Source organism: Alosa pseudoharengus, unplaced genomic scaffold, assembly GCF_046254945.1.
Source record: "Alosa pseudoharengus isolate Yale_2024_CS ecotype anadromous, Long Island Sound unplaced genomic scaffold, YU_APseudo_1.1 YU_APseudo_1.1_scf_20, whole genome shotgun sequence".
Lineage (NCBI taxonomy): Eukaryota > Metazoa > Chordata > Actinopteri > Clupeiformes > Clupeidae > Alosa > Alosa pseudoharengus.
In genome coordinates, this window is record NW_027468664.1 from 21,509,481 (window position 1) to 21,523,116 (window position 13,636).

Sequence of the window (13,636 nt, forward strand, 5' to 3'; positions counted from 1 at the left end):
TGTCGAAACATATGGCAGATATTGGTGCAATACATGAAATAAAATATCGTTTTTAAATCAATCTCTCGCAGCATTTTGTCTTGGTGACCGAATCTGTCTTTGTGATTTCACTCATCGGCACATGCCCACACACACCCACACACACCCACACCCACACACCCACACACACACACACACACACACACTGTTCTTTTATATTCAGGACATCTTAAAGCTGGATTTAAAGAGTATAATGACATTTTTTATTGTGCAATGAGTACAAAAAAAACCCTCCCCTCAACAGTTACAATGGAACACAAAAACACAAAAAGTGTTTCTTTTTTGGTGGGGAAATCTCAAGCTAGTGGTGAGACTGTAAGATTTCTGGAGTGGAGTTAAGCATTGTTTCAGTAAACTGGATATCTCCAACATAATTAGTACCTTTTCACCATGCTTTCAGAATATTTGTTTTGTTTTTCTGTTTTTTTTGGGTTGTTTGTTTCAGGAATATATGTAATGCAACTAAATTACGCATTTGTGCTCACAAAAATAAACTACTTGTTTACTATTTTTTTTTTGCGCTATTAGAGTAACTATATCCTATCAACAGCACACACACACACACACACACTCACTCTCAGGTAACTACCGTAAACTTTTTTGGTGACACCCTTTAGCACCAATGACAGTCACACACACAAACACACACACGCACATACACAGTCCAGTTTCCAGCCGAGAGGGCTACTCTAGATGACGCCGCCCATGAGAAGCTTCTCGGACGTCGGGTATGTGCTGGGGTCCAGAGTCAGGTCGCAGTCGTTGCCGAGGTGCTTGTGGGCCAGGGGAGAGTCGGCAGCCGGCTGACACAGAAGGCACAGGCGCTGCACGAGACAAAAGATGAACACACACAAAACGTTCAAATTAGCACTCAGACACACACACACACAAACACAGGGGATTAAGTCTTGCAGGGCCAGAAGGGAATTACATGGTGAAAGTTGTCTGGAGACACCTCTTTGAAATAGCCGTCAACCAAGCATGTCAAATGTCAGCCCTGGCAAGGCTATGTTTACCAGTCTTTCCTCTCAGATCTAAGCTTGACCTCTACATATCTCTGCCATTCCACTTTCACAACATGGCTTTCAAGCACAAATTGAGCTTGGTTTAGAAATGTTAAATGCCATTCATGCTGTAACTGCTCCAAATTCTACCATCCAATATTTCACCATGGTCGCACTACACAGGCATATAACAAACACACGTACGAAATGATAACATGATATTGTAACAACTGGTGAGACAGAGTGATCTGTGAGAATGAGAGACAGAGTGAGACCTCTTGTATATACCTATGTAATTGTTTATGTCCGTTTGCTTATGCATACATTTGTCCCATAACATTTATGTAACAATTGCTTTGGCAATACATATGTCCAACTATTTGTCATGCCAATAAAGCACCTTTTGAATTTAAGAGAGGGAGAGAGAGAGAGAGAGAATGACTAGAGTGAAAGAGAAAGAGAAAGAGAGAGAAGGACTAGAGTGAAAGAGAAAGGGAGAGACAAGGACTAGAGTGAAAGAGAAAGAAAGAGAGATAGAGAGAGAGATAGAGAGAGAGACTAACTAACCTGTTTTAAGCTGCCTGGTGTGTTGATAAGAGCATAGAGTGCCCAGAGTGGCAGCATGGACACTGAGGACAGCGTTAGGAGCCAGCCCAGTCCCGAGGCCCACGTAGGGGCCACCACGCCTTTGCCCAGATCCAGCGGGGCCCAGCGCACCAGAGAGAACATAAATGTTCCCTGAGCCACACACACGCACACACAAAATATTAGACAAACAATACACGCACACAAACGCATTTGACCCAAGTACTTATTAGAATGACAACATGGGCATGGCAATGTTAATGGTGTGCAAGAAAAACAGACACTTGTGCGTCTGACAGAGGCCTATCCATCTAAGAAGCAGTCATTCATACTGTAAGAGGCAAAGGTTGATATGGTTTGGTTATGTGGCTGAGGAAGGTCTACAGTTAGGACCGAAATATATAAATTAAGCGATTTACTGCAAGAGAGAGATTGGGAGTCTCTAAGTTCCATAATTTTGTGTGGCAAGTGTGGATGGATGCTTCCCTTAGTAGTGTTGGCGTGTGTTTTGTTAGCGTTCAGACAGGCCTTTGATCTATGAGACAGTCCTTTGGGTATTATGTGTGTGTGTGATGCAGACTTTGCCTTTTTCCCTACATGAGCTACTGCAACAGGTGCAAAGGTCAAAGTGGAGAGGTCATGGGGTCACTCACAATGCAGACGGTGGGGGTGAGGTACTTCCAGCACAGCCGGAAGGCGGGGGAGGGCGAGTAACCGATCATGCTCTTGATGTTCTCAGAGAAGCGATCTGGGCCTGCAACAGAGAAAGAAAAAGAGAAAGAGAGAGAGAGAGAGGGAGAGAGAGAGAGAGGGAGAGAGAGGAGTCTTTAGAGGGTTTCCTGTTGTTTATAGATCTGACAAATGTGTACTGGGCTTTGTAAAAGCAGTGTGATATACTTATAAAGCAATGACTTTTAAATTCCTGCAAGAACGACAAAATAAAGAAAAAATAAAAAAAGGAACGTTTTTGAGAGTTTTGCTTCCACAAAATAATATTTTTATAAAAACAACATCAGCAGCTGCCATTGTTAAGTGAAAGTGTGCAAACGGTTATCTCCTCCTCGGCCAGACAGACAGACAGCTAGCCCCATGGTACCAAAACAATAAAGAGCGGCTAAACGAGATTAGCCGTCTTGGCTAGTCCTCCTGAATGAAGCGCAGCGCCCGCCTTGCCGCGGGGCCTTGGAAACAGCTGGGGCTTGTGGGACTCGGCGAGTGAAAGACAGACTCCGGGGAGGAACACTGGGCGTACACGGAGAATGGGATGGGACGAGAGTTACGTAACGCTGTATCAGTGGGTTTGACCGAAACATCATTTCGAGCTCAGCCAGCAAATTATTTCTGGCTGGTGTCCTCAGCTGAACCGAGATATATGAGGGTGTGTGTGTGTTTGTGTGTGAGTGTTGGAATTTGTGTGTGTCGGCTGGAATCTGCACAGCATTGCTGTTGTCAAAATGAATGCCCAGGACAAATACACACACACAAAGATATACAGACAAACACACACACACAAACACAGACACACCGTCTCCCCAGCGGTGTGTTGGTCTGCCTGCCGTCTGTCTAAGAGGCTTACGTTCCTGTCTGAAGTGTTTCCTGAGAAGATCCCCAGCAGAAGCCCCCCCCCCCCCCAACCCTAAGTTCCGCTCTCCAGAAACAAACACCTGCAGAGCGATGAGAGAGCAAGAAAGTGCAGCGACAGACTCCGGGGAGCCGAGAAGGAAACCGTGAGCAGTCAGGTAAGACTCCAAGAGGCGCGGTGAGCTTCTCAGCCCTTCTCGTGTTTATCCACCATAACTGACAGTGTGCTTGTCAGGTCTGTCGGTCTGTCTCTATCAGTCTGTGTGTGTGTGTTTGTATGTGTGTGTGTGTGTGTGTGTGTGTGTGTGTGTTAGAGTTAGGGTTGTGTAGTTCAGTGTTAGGAGCTTACCGTGCGATATGGTGTGGTAAGGAGAGGGTTGCGTGGGCATGGTGCAGTGGGATTTGCCAGCATTGAAAAAAGGGCACCTTGTGAGGTCAGGTCAGTTTGTTTTGTGAGTTGAAGCTCTGAGTTTGAGTCAGTTAACAGAGTTTCAGAGGACAGGAAAGACAGAGTGAGTGCATTTGAGTGTGTTTGTCTGGGTTTGTGCGCATGTAACTGTGTGTGTGTGTGTGTGTGTGTGTGTGTGTGTGTGTGTGTGTGTGTGTTGTGTGTGCTGCCACTTGTGAAACTCTAATGAAGTGCTCTCTGCATTAGTTCCCCTTTGTGACTACTGAAATCACTATGCAAAAATGTATTTTCTCATCCTATGTTCCAAACTGTAACTTCTTGCTAAACTAGAGTTCCTGTCGCTAAAAAAATTGTATATTACTTTTCACTCTGAGGTGTTAAGCTTGTGAGGACAACTTGACAGTGTTGCATGGTCGGCGATGGATAGGACCGATCAGTGGTCTTTTTGTTTGGTTTTATTAAGACCGTGTTTTTTTTTTAAGTGCAGCTTTATAGCTGTCGGTGGCTGAGGTATTGAAAATGTCCCATGGGAGGAGCAACAGCAGAATTGATGTCACATTCCTTATCATCAAAACGTGCAATGATTCAATATACTGTAAATATTTTCATTATGTTGCCTGTGCTGCAAGCCTACTGTAAGCATCATAGAAAAGCAATGTATTATGAACAAATGAATTGTGAACAAATACAGACTGTAAGAACAAACAGCTTAGATGTCATACTGTATGTTCTGTGATTGAGTGATGGGTGTGTTTGGTTAGATCGTAAGTGCAACGTTGATGTGACTGCAGCATGTGTGGTTCTACAGTGAAGGACTACAGTGTGGTTCTACAGTGAAGGACTGGGAGGTGGGGGCCCCTACCGTAGACCCATCCCACGGCCACAGACTGGAAGATGGACAGTAACAGCAGGCTGGCTCCACTGCAGGAGAAGTGATCGTAGATCTGGAAAACATACAGCCCTCCCTAAAGAGAGAGAGAGAGAGAGAGAGAAATATAAAGGGAGAGAGAGTAAGATGGAGAGAGGGAGAGACAGGGAGAGAGAAAGAAAGAGAGAGAAATAGAAAAAGAGAGATAAAGGGAGAGAGAGAGCAAGAGGGGGAGAAAAAGGGGGGGGGGGATAAAGCGAGAGAAAGAGTTATTTGATTAAATGAAAGACATGGAGAAGAAACTCTCCAGTATAAAAAAAACATTAAAGCAGTGTTAATGGGAAAACTAGATGAGAGAGAAATGGAAAGTGGGTCAGTGGGACCAGATGGCAGCTGATAACACACGCTAATATACCTTTGATCATATCTAACTCCTCCTGTTTTTCATGTTTATATATTACTCAAAGAACGGCTGACTCAGCAGCATAGGCCTGGACGACTCACACTGGAGTTCATATATCTATCTGCTGCACTCTGGGGCCAACATCAGCTTAGAGGCAAAGGACGGGTGATGTCACCACACACAGAGTGAAGTGAAAAAGAAAGAAAGCGAGGGAGAGATTTGTTGCATAAGTTATCAGCTACCAGCCTGTGTGTGTGTCTTGTGACTTACTATAGCTATGATCACTCATTTACTACATATCTGCTGCACTGGGGCCAACATCAGCTTCAGAGGCAAAGGACGGGTGATGTCAACAGGGTGGAGAGAAAGAGAGAGTGAAAGAGAGAAAGAGAAAGAAAGAGAGACCCAGAGAGAGAAAGATTTGTTGTATAAGTTATCAGCCTGTGTGTCTTGTGACTGACTATGTGTGTGTGATAGAAAGAGGGAGGGAGAGAAAGAGGGAGAGAGAGAGAGAGGCAGGCAATGGGTAGTGTCTCAGAGATGCAGAGAGAAGGAAGATAGGGAAAGACAAGAAACAGACTCAATCCCAACGTGAGCCCTGAGCACTAAGGACTAAAGACTTACAGACTTAATAGATAGATAGATAGATAGATAGATAGATAGAGATAGATAGATACTTTATTGATCCCCAGGGTTGATCCCACAGAGTCTGTCTGTTGTGCAAGGCAGTGAGTGAAGTCTCCAACTGAGGAAGTCATTCATCCCCAGGGCCATTGAACTGTTCAAGGGAAGAGGAGAAATAGACTTCTCCGCATAGTCTGTCTGCCTCTTCACCACCTACTGTTAATAGATCTCAGGTGCTAAGTGAGTGAGTGTGTGAGGCTACATGGGCTCAGATAGGTATAAATGGGTTTGTGATAGCACTTCATGAGGTTTCCTTGGTGACGTTTCATAACAAAGATGTTGCTGACACTTGCCGGTTTGGGAATTTTCATTTTAAGTTTGTTGCTTTTCACACGGCCAAGGCACAGGAGATGGCCGCCTGATTCCACATTTTATCAAACTCTTGTTTTACAAGCTGGCCATGTGTCGTGCAGTTGTTTACCTTTGTCATTTTTCGGATTTCCCTATGGTCTCTGTGGTAAACGTCACAACACTTTAAACTGTGGGTAATTTCCTTTGGTGAAGTCCGCACTGATGTGGGCTCGGTAAGTGTGTACTTAAACCCTCACGCCCTTTGAACTGTGACATTGGGACAGCCCTAAGCCCCTATGAATTTTGCGAGAATGCGCAGCAAAGTCTGTGAGTCCGGACTTTGGGATTAGGCCACAGAGGCAGGCAATGGGGAAATGGCTGGAGACAAAGAAACATGAAAGAAAAAGGAGAAGAGTGAGAGTGGAGGAGAAGAGGAGGAAGAGAGTGGAGGAGAAGAGGACAGGAGAGAGTGATAGAGGAGAGGAGAGAAGAGAGAGTGGAGGAAGAGAGGAGAGAGAGAGTGAAGGAGAGAACAGGAGAGACAGTGAAGGAGGAGAGTAGAGGAGAGTGAAAGAAGAGAGGAGAGGAGAGAGAGTGAAGGAAGAGAGGAGAGGAAAAGAAGAGAGAGTGAAGGAGGAGAAGACAGGGGAGAGAGTGAAGGAGGAGAAGACAGGAGAGAGAGTGAAGGAGGAGAAGACAGGGGAGAGAGTGAAGGAGAAGAAGACAGGAGAGAGAGTGAAGGAGGAGAAGACAGGGGAGAGAGTGAAGGAGGAAGACAGGAGAGAGAGTGAAGGAGGAGAAGACAGGGGAGAGAGTGAAGGAGGAAAAGACAGGAGAGAGAGTAAAGGAGGAGAGAAGAGAGAGAGTGAAGGAGGAGAGGAGAGGAGAGAGAGAGTGAAGGAGGAGAGGAGAGGCTGATTTGAGTGTGAGGGTCAGTGGGGTCCAGAGAGGTGGGAGGGTGGAGAGAGGGGACGCTGCATTACCGGCGTGACCATCATCAGGCCGACCAGGAAGCAGATCACGCAGATGACGAGCAGCAACAGCTCACGGCGGTGGCCCCGACGCACCAGCGTGGGGTACAGGTCTGACACCGACGTCATCAGCGCCTCCAGACTCACAAACTAACACACACACACAAAACAAAATGCAGACTATTAAAAACACATGCAAAAACATCAATTGGACACAATGCCAAAGCCTGCATTGCTAGCAATTAACTGATAAAATGGCCAGCACACAAAAGCGAGGCTCTGTTTAAATATTGAGTGAGAGTGAGAGTGAGCGCAGCCAAAATCAGGTGATGGGGAAAAAGAGCTAAGCAATTTCGATTTGTACCACTATACGTGCATTTTAGGTTTACAACAACAAAAAGTGAGCTTGAAACAGGCAGGCTAGTGGGTGTGTGGCCAATGAGGTATGTTTGAGTGTGCTTTGTATGATGTGCATATCTGTGTGTGTTAGTGTGTATGTGTATGTACAGTATGTAGGTTTAGGTTATGTATGTATGTGTGTGTGTGTGTTTTGTGAGTATGTGTGTGTGTGTGTGTGTGTGTGTGTGTATTGTGGGTTTGTGTAGTGAATGTATGTGTGGGTATATAGGTTATGTATTTACAGTGATGGGCAGTACTAGCTTAACTACATTTGTCAGTAGCTTGGCAGTAACGTCGCTATTTACCAAGTAACTTTTCAGTAGCTAAGCTCCTTTATTGAACAAGTAGCGCAGTAGCGTCCTCGAAAGCTAATTTCTCCTGGACATTTCTGTCTTTCATGCATAACAGAGTTTCCCTACAGCCATCAAACACATAAATTAGGAAAACAGTATGTTTCTGTGTCGACGACAACACGCCGGGTACAAGCGCATGCGTAGGCCTACAGACTAATGTTCACGGTGACGACACACCATAGACAGTAATCGACACACACACACACACAGACACTGGAGGAAAAAGACAGAATGGCAGAGAGCCCAAGATCCGTTGAACAGCATGACCATGTTACACCGTGGCCATACCTTCAAAAGTAGGCCTACAAGGCAAGCAAAAACATTTTCTTACTTTATTTATTTTATTTACAATTTCAAAAGGCATTCTTGCGTAACTAGAACTATATGTGCTCTGATTTGTATTTATTTTTTGTGTATTATTGCTATTGTTCAATTAATAAATCATATTTTAGCCTTTATCTGACTGACAGTTGTGTTGATCACTAAAATTGCATTGACTTGGCATGCAGTTTGATTAACTGAAAGTAGCTACTAATGTAGCCTATCAAGCTACTTTTGACAGTTTGTAAGTTAGCTTGCTACATTTCTATTGGTGGTAGCTTCTGTGTAGTGAAGCTGAATTTATTGTAGAGTAGCTGGTAGCTTATCTCACTATACATATCAAGTAGCTTGCCCATCACTGTGTATTTATGTGTGTGTGTGTGTGTGTGTGTGCTTTGTGAGTACCTGTGTGTCTAGTCCCAGCATGATGATCATCAGGAAGAAGCAGACAGCCCACAGCTGAGGTACTGGCATCATAGCAACGGCCCGCGGAAATGCTATAAATGCCAGTCCCGGTCCTAATGCACACACACACACACACACACACACACACACACACACACACACACACACACACACACACACACATCAGTGCACAAAACTTCCCAAATTCACCTCATGCTAAATACTAGACTGCTCATAAGATGTCTATAGTTATTAACTTATTAACTTTCACTATGTGGGGATTGAGAGAAAGTGGATTAGAACATTATGTCTATATTCTGCATTATGTCCAATATTCCAATATGTGGTTTAATGTTTTGCATTATGTCCAATATTCCAATATGTGGTTTAATGTTCTGCATTTCTCATTAGTGGGTCACTTTACCAATTACCATCAGGAATGAGTAGATGTTCCAAACACAGTGTATGCTTGTGTAATCGTATGAAATGCCACCACACCACACGCCTCCTCCAAAACAAATGCATCCATCTGCAGACCTCAATCTATCCATCCATCCATCCATCCATCCATCCATCTATCCATCCATCCATCAATCCATCCTCTTTCTTCAAATATCCATTCTCATTCCTACCTGACTGGGCCACCTGATCCATGCGGACGCCCTGCTCCTCTGCCATGAACCCCAGCACGGAGAAGATGGCGAAGCCAGCCAGGAAGCTGGTGGCACTGTTCAGCAGGCACAACAGGAAGCAATCTCTGCCAAAACCAATCAGAATCAACCGACACTCATCAGCCAACCAGAATCCACGACTGAACAACGTAGGTGAGTGTGACGACACAATTAGGGAAACATGATCAATCACAGGACAAACAGGCATGGGCAAGCATGAATCAACAGCAGTTATGACAGCAGATAAGCTTGATAACACCAGGACTTATGCTGGAACTATGCTGCAACCTTTCTAGTCCTTTAAAATAATATGTTAGATAATAACACTAGAGTTTGGAATGTGACATGTAACAAACTGTATAGTATATATATTAAGTAAGTAAGTATATATACTCTTTTGATCCCGTGAGGGAAATTTGGTCTCTGCACATATCCCAATCTGTGAATTAGTGAAACACACTCAGCACACAGTGAACACACATTGAGGTGAAGCACACACTAATCCCGGTGCAGTGAGCTGCCTGCTACAACAGCGGCGCTCGGGGAGCAGTGAGGGGTTAGGTGTCTTGCTCAAGGGCACTTCAGCCGTTCCTACTGGTCGGGGTTCGAACTGGCAACCCTCCGGTTACAAGTCCGAAGCGCTATCCAGTAGGCCTTGGCTGCCCCCAATTGTTAAAAAGTTAAACAAAATAAATGCCACTTTTTACTCAGAGACAAATGTAGTCAAGGGAAACAAGGTTCACTCTCGCTCCCTGTCCCAATCTATAAAGGTGACCTATAAAGGTCACTCTCGGACTCATAGGGGTGGAGGGTGGCAGGGGGGGGGCTCTAACCCGCCTTTGGGGAGAGAGCTTTTCTGCATTAGCCTGTTCACAGGTGGCACATGTGGTGCGCTTGGGCTCTGCTCCCATTCCTGACATTCTTTGGTCCAAAAACTGACGCAGTTTCTTCAAGCTACAAAATTATCCCAGAAATGTAAGCAGTAGTGTGTGTGTGTGTGTGTGTGTGTGTTTGTGTGTGTGTGTGTGTGTGTGTGTGTGTGTGTGTGTGTGTGTCTAGGGCAGGCACAGTAATGTCTGGAGCCATTCCATGGATTTGCCGGCTGAGGCGAAAGCCAAACGTTTGTATCAAGCTCACGATTAATACCGAAAGCCATTAACTTGGATGCCAGCTGTGCCTCCCGGACTAATTAATTTGCCTTCGTTTAGCGGCATAATTTATACAGCAGGAATAAGGCCACGTGGTGCATGGTGGGTCAAAAAGAGCTTTTTGTGGGCTGGAAAGAGTTTAAAAGTCTCTAGAGAGATGTTCGCAAAGGCTGCAAAGCATTCAGTTCCAAATGAGATCCAATGCATAGTTCAGACACACTTTGTTGTTTAAGGAATGGTTTGTTTTTTTTAGAATGAAACTGTTGTAACAATCTTTATTGTTAAGTGTGTGCTCTTTCCTTTAAGCATGCGGTCAGAGCTTTCAGCATACTTAGTGTGAGTACATGACAGAGAGAGAGAGAGAGAGAGAGAGAGAGAGAGAGAGAGAGAGAGAGATGAACAGTAGACCACTGTGTGGAAGACAACTCTTACTTGTAGCAGTCATTGTTGTATCTGTTGTAACTACCCAGCGCAGTGAGGCTGCCCAGGCAGATGCCATAGGAAAAGAATATCTGAGTTCCAGCATCCATCCAGACCTACACGCACCCGTACACAGGCATATGTTACACACACACACACACACACACACACACACACACACACACACACACACACACACACACACACACACACACACACACACACACACACACACACACACACACACACACACACACACACACACACACACACACACACACACACACACACACACACACACCATACAAACACTGACTCATATAACACAGCCATAAACACATTCACTATTCACATCACACATACACAGATCCATATTACACACGCACACAGTAAATCTGGGTTGTAGTGCACAGAGCTACTTTGGGAGCTAGGATATGCATAGAATTCTGTCAGATATGTATATGTCTTTGTGTGTGTGTGTGTGTTTGTGTACAATATATATATATATATATATATATATATATACATATATATACATATATATATATATATATATATATATATATAGGTGCCTTCACCTTTATTGCCACTCATGATGAAAAAAAGTTGCACGAAATCATTTACTGGCAATTCATCCCGTGAGGGAAATTTGGTCTCTGCATTTATCCCAATCCGTGAATTAGTGAAATACACACAGCACACAGTGAACACACAGTGAGGTAAAGCACACACTAATCCCGGCGCAGTGAGCTGCCTGCAACAACAGCGGCGCTCTGGGAGCAGTGAGGGGTTAGGTGCCTTGCTCAAGGGCACTTCAGCCATTCCTACTGGTCGGGGTTCGAACTGGCAACCCTCCGGTTACAAGTCTGAAGCGTTAACCAGTAGGCCACGGCTGCCCCGTGTGTGTGTGTGTGTGTGTGTGTGTGTGTGTGTGTGTGTGTGTGTGTGTGTGTGTGTGTGTGTGTGTGTGTGTGTGTGTGTGTGTGTGTGTGTGTGTGTGTGTGTGTGTGTGTGTGTGTGTGTGTGTGTATGAAATAAGCTCAAGGTTACCTGGGGGTCAGCAAGCCGCGTGTGATTGGGTTTGAGGTAGTAGATGATTCCGGTCGAGGCCCCAGGGAGAGTGACCCCACGGGCCAGCAGGATAAACAGCATCACATACGGGAACGTAGCAGTCAGATACACCACCTGAAGGCACCCAAACACACACACACACACAAAACACTTGAGATGACGAATGTGAGGTGACAGGGCTGAATAAGGCTGCTGCACCATGAGACTATGAAAAGGCCTCTGTTTGGCACATGTTTGAACTGCTTTGGAGGCTATTTCTGTCTCTAATTGATCTAACATGATTAGTCAAGCATTTAGTCAGCATGGAGGCTTAGTGTAAGAGAGTCTGATATTGTTCCGCATGTTAGACTGAGTTTCAGGTTTGTGAGCATTGTGTGTGTGTGTGTGTGTGTGTGTGTGTACTAAAGCAAGTAGGGGTATTTATACAGTACTTATGGAAGACGGTGTGTGTGTGTGTGTGTGTGTACACACCTTGCCTGTGGATTTGACACCTTTCCACACACAGAAGTAGCAGACAACCCAGACTATCAGCAGACAGAGAGCCAGACGCCAGTTAACTGAACCCAGCTGATCAGGGCCGGGGGAGAGCTTCAGCACCTCTTCCCTACACACACATACACACACACACGTACACGCACACGCACACACACACACACAGACACGCAGACAGACACGCACACACACACGTACACATGCACACACGCGCGCACATGCACACACGCACACACACAGACACGCACACACATGCACACACACAGACCATAATCAGAGCAAATCCTGATCTCATGCACATTTCACATACAAGCACAATCTTTCACTCTCAATTTCTCACTCCAGCTTGAAAACCCACAGTCACAGCCACACACACAGACATATACAGAGAGAGAGAGAGAGAGAGAGAGAGAGAGAGAGAGACAGAGACAGAGAGTAAGAAAGAGATAGAGAGAGAAAGATAGAGACAGAGAGAAAGAGAGACAAAGAGAAAGAAAGAGATAGATAGATAGATAGATAGATAGATAGATAGATAGAGAGAGAGAGAGAGAGAGAGAGAGAGAGAGAGAGAGAGAGAGAGAGAGAGAGAGAGAGAGAGAGAGAGAGAGAGAGAGAGAGAGAGAGAGAGAGAGAGAGAGAGAGAGAGAGAGAGAGAGAGAGAGAGAGAGAGAGAGAGACACACTTACTCCCAGAACTCCATGACTGGAGATGTGGCGTTTTCCACCAAACTCCCATTGCCTGTGATGTTCTGTCTATCAAATTCCACACATGCCGCTGTTACATAAAAAAAAACATTCAATCATCTGATCACTGCATTATCAGTCATGTGAAATAACATGAATCATCACTTTCTCACAAGCAAAACTTACAGTATAACTACACAATGGCACTACACTAAGTCATACACCCAATATCATATAATCTAACATATAATTGGTGTGTTCAATAAAGGTGCAATCTGTAATTGTAATCAAATATACTTTTACAACAATGTTAGGCAAACAATGCTGTGCTTCAGGAGAATGGAAGGGCAAATATCAACTACCTGAAGGCAGTACTGGTTCAAGAGCTGTTTGGCATGTTTCCCATAAATCTCTCCAGGGACCGCCCTTACAGTTGCACCTGGTTACACCTGCCTGCCTGTTAATGCAGGCGGAATGTTCACCTGATGGCTGCCAGGTGTGTTGCAGGAGGGAGGCCTACCTGTGTTCCAGGTGTTGTTGCAGTGGGACCAAGGCAGCACGCTCTGAAAGCTAGAGCACAGGTAGAAGAAAGCCCAGGCCAAGATGACGATGTAGTATACGCAACCGTGCAGAATCATGATCTGGCTGGCATAACCGAGACCTGAGGAAACAAGCACGCACGCACACAAGCACACATACATACAAACACACACACACAGACAGACAGACAGACAGACAGACAGACACACACACACACACACAGACAGACACACACACACACACACACACACATACACACACACACACACACACACACACACACACACACACACACACA

General features: G+C 45.1%; 1 protein-coding gene across 3 annotated transcripts in view; it reads right to left on the bottom strand.

Annotated features, from left to right (window-relative positions):
* Positions 1-219: 219 nt before the first annotated feature.
* Positions 220-13,636, bottom strand: part of LOC143136256 (sodium- and chloride-dependent GABA transporter 2-like) — a 36,600-nt gene continuing 23,183 nt past the window's right edge. For all 3 annotated transcript variants that reach the window (XM_076296858.1, XM_076296859.1, XM_076296857.1), the window contains exons 4-15: positions 13,319-13,459; positions 12,802-12,889; positions 12,095-12,227; positions 11,603-11,737; positions 10,565-10,668; positions 8,946-9,070; positions 8,314-8,426; positions 6,848-6,985; positions 4,481-4,583; positions 2,282-2,382; positions 1,611-1,781; positions 220-863 (exon numbers count right to left, since the gene is read on the bottom strand). In XM_076296858.1, coding sequence (XP_076152973.1) covers positions 729-863; positions 1,611-1,781; positions 2,282-2,382; positions 4,481-4,583; positions 6,848-6,985; positions 8,314-8,426; positions 8,946-9,070; positions 10,565-10,668; positions 11,603-11,737; positions 12,095-12,227; positions 12,802-12,889; positions 13,319-13,459 — 1,487 coding nt within the window. In that variant the 3' untranslated portion in view covers positions 220-728. The remainder of the gene's footprint in view (positions 864-1,610; positions 1,782-2,281; positions 2,383-4,480; positions 4,584-6,847; positions 6,986-8,313; positions 8,427-8,945; positions 9,071-10,564; positions 10,669-11,602; positions 11,738-12,094; positions 12,228-12,801; positions 12,890-13,318; positions 13,460-13,636) is intronic.